The 10053-nt window shown below is 31.3% G+C and overlaps 1 protein-coding gene across 1 annotated transcript; it reads right to left on the bottom strand.

The window, feature by feature from the left end:
* Positions 1–1557: 1557 nt before the first annotated feature.
* Positions 1558–6421, bottom strand: LOC141297540 (fatty acid desaturase 6-like). Its single transcript, XM_073827961.1, has 2 exons — positions 6062–6421; positions 1558–1733 (listed from the first exon to the last, which is right to left on the bottom strand). Exons 1-2 carry the CDS (start codon positions 6315–6317, stop codon positions 1558–1560), a joined length of 432 nt encoding a protein of 143 aa, XP_073684062.1. The 5' UTR covers positions 6318–6421.
* Between the last annotated feature and the right edge of the window lie 3632 nt (positions 6422–10053).

Consider the following 10053-nt stretch of genomic DNA (forward strand, 5'->3'; position numbering starts at 1 on the left):
ATATTATTTTTAATATTAATATAATTAAATTAAGTTGTTACATTAAAGTATTATATATAAATTGGTTTGGCATATAGTCTTTATCCATTAGTTTAACCTTTAACCTATTTCCTGAGCATGCAAAACACATTTTTTTTATATATATTTTCTGAAGATAAGTAGCGTAAATAATTTAATTTGCAAAAAAACTACAGCATACATAACACTAAAGAAAAATGGTGTAAATAATTTAATATATATTTGCAAAAACAACTATAGCTTGCAAAAATGGCTATGTTTAATATTTTCTGAAGATAAGAAGTATAAATAAGTAATTCATATTTTCTGAGCATGCAAAAACAACTATATTTTTATATTTTGTAAAGATAAGTGGTATAAATAATTTAATTAATATTTTCTGAGCATGCAGAAAACACTCTATTTTTATACTTTCTGAAGAGGGGTAGTATAAATAATTGAATCAATATTTTCTGAGCATGCAAAACAACTACAGCATGCAAAAAAATGCAAACTAGATAAGTGGTATAAATAATCTAATTTAGATACTTTTTTATTACATTTAGTTAAATTTAGATGATTAAATATTTACATTTTCATATAGATTAAATATTAATATAATTAAATAAAGTTGTTACATTAAACTATTTACTCATTATATATATTTGTCTCTCATATTATCTTTATCCATTAGTTTAACCTTTTTAATAATCTTGTTTGACAAATGTTACTTCATTAATATATTACTTTTTTGAATGGCAGTTACTTTATTTGTATTAAGTGGCATTTTAATTCATGCAGAAATTTAATCATTTAATTAAAATAATAAATCAAATAATTTAAATGATTTAATATTTTAATTTACTATTTTAATTAAATAAAACAATTAAACAATTTAATAACATAGTTTAATGAAGTAGTTACATTAAAATCATTAAATTATATTTTAAATATTTACATAAAATACTAAACATTTAACATTTTAAATAGTAAAAACAGTATATATTATAACATTATAATAATAATTTGTAAACATTAAAATATTTAATTCAAAAAAGTAAATAATTAAATAATTTAGCTCAAAGCAAAAGAGAAACTGATCAAATACAAAGGACAATTGATTCTGAAATCTGATTTTATAATAACGCAAATAGCAATGAAAACTGCATATAAAATGATAAAGTTGAATAATTTTGGAGCCCACTGTACATACATGAGTACAGACTGTTGCCATGGAATATGATCAACATTATAAGTCTTTTACATTCCTGAGAGGATGGAAACTGTAAATGAACCTAAATCCTCTTAATCCACAAAGTTAATTCATGAAGAATGAATCAGCTAAATTCTTTCATGTTGAAGAGAATTAACTTCATGTCAAACACAATGCGCTTTAAACATCAATGCAAAAACTCTGTTGAACCAAAACATGTGGAATTAAAATTAAAATGGAAACTAAAATGAAATTAAGGTAAAAACTGTGGGAGTATAATGGTTCTTTGGTGCATTGAACTACTTTGTAACAATAGATTTCTCTATATTCACTGTGTTTTAATAATTTCATCTCACTTCGATGAAGAAGACAGCCCAAAAATTGGCCCAGGCTGGAGATTCGCTGAGAGCGCCGTGACTGGCCAGGTGTGTCCCTTTAACGGTGATGACAGCATGAGCCACGCCCATTATCAGCACACCCAACAGGAAGTACAGCGGCTGAGACGAACCCAACAACAGAAACCCTGCAAACACAAAAGAAACATCACTGTAACGGTCCAAAGCTGTGAAACTTGACTCAACACAAAGATATGAACGCAAACAGGTTAGCAGGGACATCTAGATGACATCTATTCTCCATAATCAAAGCTGTGACAGAAAATACTTGCATTATGTAACTATTAACAGGTTTAGAAATTAATTATTCCGAAAATGCGAAAAAAAAAAAAAAAAAAATGAAGAATGGGGTAAGTTGACCCACTCCCTGTATCTAGGCAATTGTACACTTTTACTGTCATGTGATCATGTATTTTGAAATCACACATCATTTCCATCAGCCTGTGAAAAGTAGAGACGAATGATAACAGAAAAGCTACTATGCCAAGAATCTTTTGACTAAAATGTTTATTAGTTTCAGTGACATTTATTGTTTTATTCTAGTTCAGTTTTTATTTAAGTTGATTTTTTATTTTATTTATTTTTTCTCGCCAAACTCTTTGTTTAGTCTGTTTTTGGGAAGGTTTAAACTTTGGTGTTTCAATTAAAGTTTAAAAATTAAACTTCATTTGACAACCTATGACAGTTTATATAATTAGATTTGTATATTAAATTTGTTTTTCAAAGAGGTAAATCATCTTTAAATTTCACCTGGGTTTGAATCAGATTCAGTCAGTTTAAACCCGTGATGGTTCTTCTTACCCACTGACTTCTAAGAAGCCATAATTTTAGAACCCGTTGTCATAGATACATTCAAATAATTAAAATGATAGGAAACATCCTAAAATTACTTCCTCATTTTATCTCATCCTGAGGACCACATAAGTAAAAAATGTCTCATCTTATCCCAATTTCCCCTACATTTACATGACGATGATTATAATAAAAATGGAAACGTTCTGTGTACAGATAACAATGTTGTCAAAATAAAAAAACGGCTAAAAGCTATGTATAATAAATAAAACGTTTTAATTTTTTAGTCGAAAACATCATCTTAATGCCCCCTATAGCTAAAAGTAGATTTAAAAATAAAATAAAATAAAGGTTTTACATTTAATGATTATGATATAAGTTTCATTTGGTATCTTTTTAAACTAATTTCTGTATTTTGATGGGCATGTTTGAAGAATTTTGCTTCCAAACAGGGAAAGTTAGAGGGTTTACTTATCTGTTTTTAATTGTTTAGCTGTTTTTATCAGGCCATGGTTTCATTTATTGTTTTTCATGGTTTCGGCTAATGTTTTGGGGTATATTTGGGTATTATATGTGACCCTGGATTACAAAACCAGTCTTCAGCAGCATGGGTATATATTTGTAGCAATAGCCAGCAATACACTGTATGGGTCAAAATTACACATTTTTCTTTTATGCCAAAATCATTAGGATATCAAGTAAAGATTATGTTCCATTAAGACATTTTATAAACTTCCTACCATAAATATATCAAAATGTAAATTTTGATTAGTAATATGCATTGCTAAGATGTTCATTTGGATAACTTCAAAGGCAATTTTCTAAATATTTAGATTTTTTTGCACCCTCAGATTTTTAAATAGTTCCATCTCGAACGAATATTGTCCTATCCTAATAAACCATACATCATTGGAAAGCTTATTTATTCCAAAAAAAAACCCAACAAACTAACCATTATAACTGTTTCGTGGCCCAGGGTCACTGTATTATTTGTTATATCTGTTATTGTTTGATAATGCAATAATTCCTTCTTCCAAAACAAACTTCTCCCATGGGAGACAACCTTAGCAACTAGTAATATAATCATATATTTCTATTTAAAAAAATAAAAGTATCACATAGTTCATGTTTTTTTTGTTATTGCTTTGTTCTGTTAAATGTTTTTTAAAACATGATTCTGATTATTATATAAAGTATTAAAAGATCTTTTATTCTCATTTAGCAGTTTTGACCCCCATCTCTGTTGGTTTCTCCCTGAAAGACGAGTCAGTGGCTTGAGTGCTGCAGGAAACTGGATCTGCCCAATGGGAGGGAAGCACCCAGATCGAACCCGGTCGCTATGACAACCACCGCCACAGGAGTGCCTCGGTAATTTGGATATTAAAGGGATAGTTCAAATAAAATTACAATTCTGTCATCATTTGCTCACTTGTTCCAAACCCGAGTTTCTTTCTTAAGTTAAACTGTAAAATAAGACATGTTGAACAATGCTGGAAACCAAACCGTTTCTGGTCCTCCATAGTAGTTTTGTCCTTACTAAGTCTATCCAAAGTAGACTGTCAACTGTTTAGTCTTCATTATTTTGCATTCAGCAGATCATACAGGTTTGGAACAATTTCTAAACTATCCCTTTAACTCCAGCCAACGTCTGAAAGCTTATAAAGCTTATATATAAAAAGAAGCCAGTCTGTTTGCACAAATGTAATATTTTGGTTTCTTTGTCAGTGTTAAAGCAGTTTGTCCCAACAGTCGCACCCCTGGACTGCATGACTAAACAAGTCAACCATTTGTTTCGAATGCACATTTTCCAAAACACTCCCTATTAATGACATTACACACCTCCATACAGCATACAGGCCGTTGTAAATGGAATGAAAACATCAAAACACACTTTGAATGTTTTCTAGACTCTGAGCATCTTAAATCAAAATGCAAATATTTTCAGACCAAAGCAACAATGGATACAAATTTGTATTCAGTTGTTAGTAATTTCCCAACGCACCATGAACTTTTCATAAAACCGCGATTAATTGCATCCAAAATAAAAGTTTTTGTGTAAATAATATATGTGTGTGAACTGTGTGTATTTATTATGTTACGTTTATGTATTAAATATATTTATCATATAAATCATATGAATATAAATATATACATGCAAATATTTTCTTTATATATGCTTAATAAATATACACAGTACATAGACAAATATTATATAAACAAAACAAAACCTTTATTTTGGATGCGATTATTCATGATTAAGTTCGTTTAATCATGATTATTATTCGTTTAAGTTGCTTACATTCTTTAAAAAAAGTTACGAAAATAAAGATACGTTTTTTTGCAAAGAAAAAAATGCAATTTCAATCTTTTTACTTAAATACTTCACATTTCTTTGTAATTATTAATGAGCAATTTCAGAGTGAAAACTGTTTTAAAGTTGTTGTTTTTCCCCTCAGATATGAATGGATGAATGTAAAAAAAAGAAATTATATTTTGCATAAAGAAAACAAAGCCTTACACATACTGTATATGCATGTATGCCAATTTCATTCAGGAAAAATCTCGTAATGCATTTTACTTTTGAGAGTCTTTGTAATTCCCCGAACTATTCTCATTAAATCAGTAAAGCACTAAACCGTTACTATACTGTTTAAATCAGGGGTGCCCAACTACCTACCTGCAGACTTAAGTTCCAGCTGTCTGTAATTATCAAGTGCTACCTAACAGATTAATTAGCTGGTTCAGGTGTGTTTGATTAGGGTTGGAGCTGAACTTTGTAGGTAGATCTCCAGGAACAGAGTTGGGCACCCCTGGTTTAAATAATATGTGACCCTAGAACACAAAACCAGTCATGAAAGTGATATTTATACCTCATTTATTCAGCTGAATAAATAAGCTTTCCATTGATGTATAGGACAACATTTGGCCAAGATACAACTATTTGAAAATCTGGAATCTGAGGGTGCAAAAAATTCAAAATATTGAGAAAATCGCCTTTAAAATTATGCATATTACTAATCATAAATTACATTTTGATATATTTTAGAAAATTTACAAAATATCTTCATGGAACATGATTTTACTTAATATCCGAATGATTTTTGACATAAAAGAAAAATCAATAATTTTAACCCATACAATGTATTTTTGGCTATTGCTACAAATATATCCATGCTACTTAAGACAGGGTCACATATGTAATTGTTCCCACAACACAGTAATGGATTTGATTTATTTATTGATTTTTTTTTTTTTTTTTGCATTATATACACTTTTAAAAAATAAAGGTTCTTCACGATGCCATAGAAGAACATTTTTGTCTAAATGGTTCCATAAAGAACCTTACTGTTTCACAAAAGGTTCTTTGTGGCGAAACAAAGTTCTTCAGATTATAAAAAGTAAGAAAGAGATGGTTCTTTAAAAAAACTTTGATTGATTGGTTCTTTGTGGAAGCTATGGCATTGCTGTGAAGAACCTTTAAAAACACCTTTATTTCTAAGTGTAGTAATGTAAAATTTAAAAATAAATATGGATTGTTTTCATGAAAATTGGATATTTTAAGTATGTTTTGTTTGTCTCGAGAATATCCCAAAGAGTCTGTGTGTCTAAATAGTATTTTGTGTCTATAATTAAAAAAAGAAAAAGTCGTCAAAGAGTGTTATACCTGCCGGTAAACTGATGAAGGCTGCGGTTAGGATGCTGCAGTCTATTCCTCTCCTCTCCCACCAGCTGCTCTCTTTCACACTCTTCTGCACCAGGCGTGTGAGCTCCATCATCAGCGTCTCCCGCTCCGCGTCCGCTTTCTGCTTCCCCTGCGCTGCGTCCCAGTCCCGCTCCGTGTCCCCGTGTCCTTCGCCATCCCGGGACGCGGGTCCTCGCGGGCTGCCGGTGTCTCTCCTCTTCTCTGGGATGTCCTGCATGCTAGCGCTAGAGCTCAGAGGCGCATGGCTCAAGCACACACTCTCCGTCCCGTCCGCGAAACAAGGTTGTGAGGGACTTTAGTGCTGACTGCGCTAGAAACGGATCTCTCTCTCTTTCTCTCGAGTGCGCGCACTCTGTCTTTCTCGTTCCCACGGCGATGCCTTTGGCAGGAGTGTCCTCAGTGCTGCAAGAGCCCTGCGTCATCTCCTATCACAAGAACAACACACACACACACACACACACACACACACACACACACACACACACACACACACACACACACACACACACACACACACACACACACACACACACACACACACACACACACACACACACACACACAGCTATAGAATGAATTTCAATGAAGAGATTTTGGGCTTTTTTTTTTTTTTTTTTCTCAGACTAGTGGAAAGAAAACATCCAAAAGTCACTGCTAAGTGTTTCTTTTATAGCACTTTATCTATTTGTGTCAATAGATGTCAATTACAATATATATTTTTAAATGCTGTTTTCTCAAAATGAGTTTTTTCTCCTACACTGAGCCATAAATCTCCACTTCAGTAGCACTTACACACACCAAACTTTACATTTTTATTCCTGTCTATATCCTGAAGGTTTTTACAGAGGGATTTGTTCATACATGATTCGCTTGAACATTTTATTCCCCCCAAAATTAAAAAAAATATAGTGTTTCCTGTCTCTTCTAAGTTTTTTCTGAATTATGGTGTGATGAAATGAAATACCTAAAATTCCCTCTGTAAAAACTTTTGACTCTAATATGTCAAAAAAAATTAAACAAGAATTTTGAAACTGATTTCATCCAGTGTGTAGACTTTTATACTAGAAATGTATGCAAATTAGCGCATATTTCATTAAATAATGCCTCATTTGCATATTAAAACCTAACATTTTAGAAAACTTGTAATACAAAAAATGTTTGCAATTATCAATGGAATCAATCAACTGGGTAAGTAAGGTGATAACTATTAGTTAATTTTTTTTTACCCTATTCACCTGCAGTGTCTTGCCTTAATAAATATTTCTGACTGAAATAAACAGTCAGAGCAGGAAAGATTAGGCCTATACTTATAAATTGTAATTCATTACTGATTCCAAATTACAGGAATTAAATTGTAATTACTAACGTAATCCATTATATTACACATTTTAAGTAATATAATCAGACTACTTTTAGATTACTTTTAGATTGCTTTTGACCTAATGAATTTATCACATTGATTTAAACAGGAAAGTTTTGTACCATATTGGCATAAAAATACAAAGAGTAATATGTGGAAGCCTGTTTCCGCCACTAAAAAAAAAAGGTTATTGCAACTTGTTATCTCACAATTCTGAATTGTGAGACATAAACTCACAATTGCGAGTTATAAAGTCAGAATTTTCGAGATATAAACTTGCAGTTCTGAGAAAATTAGACAGAATTGCATGATATAAACTCGCAGTTGCAAGTTAGTCAGAATTGCATGATATAAACTCACAATTCTGAGAAATAAAGTAAGAATTGCGTTATATAAACTGGTAATTCTGAAAAACAAAGTCGCAATTGCGTGATAAACTCGCAGCTGCAAGTTAAAGTCAGAATTGCATTTATGTCAGAACATATCAGTCTTTTTTTCTCCTCAGAACTGGACTTTATAATTCGCAATTGCGAGTTTATATCTCAAAGTCACAATTGCGGAACAAAAAAAGTCAGAATTGCGAGATACAAAGTCGCAATTGCAAGAAAAAAAGTTTTATAAAACTTTATTATGCGTGATAAACTGATAAAATTCTGAGAAATAAAGTAAGAATTGCGTTATATAAACTCGCAATTCTGAGAAATAAATTCGTAATTGCGTGATGAACTCGCAGTTGCGAGTTATAGTCAGAATTGCATGATATAAACTTGCAATTGCGAGTTAAGTCAAAACATATTGTAAGTATTAAGTATTTTTTCTCCTCATGGACTTTGTAAATCGCAATTGCGAGTTTATATCTTAAAGTCGCAATTGTGAGAAAAAAAAGTCAGAATTGCGACATACAAAGTCGCAATTGCGAGAAAAAAAGTTTTATAAAACTTTATTACTCGCAATTGTGAGATTATGTCGCGTAATTCTGACTTTATATCTAGCAATTTTGACTTTATAACTTGCAGTTGTGCATTTATATCTTACAGTTCTGAGAAAAAAAGATGTAAACTTGCAAATGCGAGAAAAAAAGTCAGAATTGTATTACATGTAATCAGTTACTACACAGCTATAGGCAAACAGTTTACAGATATTTGAGAACTTTCGTTACTTAAAACTTGTGCTTTTCAGAAAAAACAAACAAAAATCTTTTACAAAAATTAAATTTTTAAATTAAGTAAAACAATGGTTTAGCATACAATTTGCGCACAAATTCTGTAAATGTTATGTAAAACAAGCAAACAATCGGTAACACTTTACAATAAGGTTCATTAGTTAAACATTAGTTAATGTATTAACTAACATGAAATAACCATGAGCAATACATTTGTTACTGTATTTACTAATCTTTATTAACATTAGTTAACGGAAATACAGTTGTTCATTGTTTGTTCATGTTAATTCACACTGCATTAACTAATGTTAACAAAATTTTAATAATGTATTAGTAAATGTTGAAATTAACATTAACACAGATTAATAAATGCTGTATAAGTGCAGTTCATTATTAGTTCATGTTAACTAATGTGGTTAACTAATGTTAACTAATGAACCTTATTGTAAAGTGTTACCAAACAATCTAATCACAAAATAATGCAACAATTTATGTCAAAAATATTCACACAAAAAATCTGTAAGTTCTCATCTTTCTTGTTTCTACAATGATGCCTTTTGTCCACAGTGCAGCAAGGGCCCATGTGGCGTCTTGAATCGCAAGAACAACACACACACACACACACACACACACACACACACACACACACACACACACACACACGTACTCCTTGTACAGCTATAGAATACATTTACTCTCTCTTTCATCTCCTGACTCACCCATGTATTCAGCAAACCTTCTCCCTCCTCTCTCTCTCTCTCTCTCTCTCTTTTAATCTACTTGGCAGAAGACAAAAAAAAGGTTGCAGCAAAAGTGTTTTCTCAGAGAGAAAAAAACTCAAACGCAGGTCGGTAATAATGACTAGTTTATTAAATCAACATTTTAAAACAACTATCCACAATTTGTCACTGAAAACATTGGCATTTGGCTATCTGAAAATATCTTGGGTCATATTTCACCCTCAAATAAAAAGTAAAATATGTATGATTTTTAAAATCTAATGCTTCTTTTTTATATTAGGGTGAAATATGACCTGGCATACTCAGAAACACTTAAAATGTAAAGACAATATTTCGAGTTTCATGCAAGACTACAAAAGAGCAGAGGAAAGAGCAAAGAATGGAAAACAAAACACAAGTAACATATGCAGAACACATTTCTTATGAATAATTAAGAGTGGTTTTATAAATGATTTACACAGAAATGTTTGCATTTGAAACATTTTCTACATTGCAGTATGCAAGAATTGTTTTAACTAGAAATTTGTGAATGAATAAGAATGAGTCTGAGCTAAGAGCGAGTAAAACAAGAGCAGATACACTTGCATCCAGACAGGTACCGAACAGAAATACTGTCATGTAAACTGTACACGCAAGAAGGGATATCTGTGTGGAGCTGAATTGTGTGGACATGGAGTGTGATGGATAGACA

The sequence above is a fragment of the Garra rufa genome, chromosome 22 (assembly GCF_049309525.1).
Source record: "Garra rufa chromosome 22, GarRuf1.0, whole genome shotgun sequence".
Lineage (NCBI taxonomy): Eukaryota > Metazoa > Chordata > Actinopteri > Cypriniformes > Cyprinidae > Garra > Garra rufa.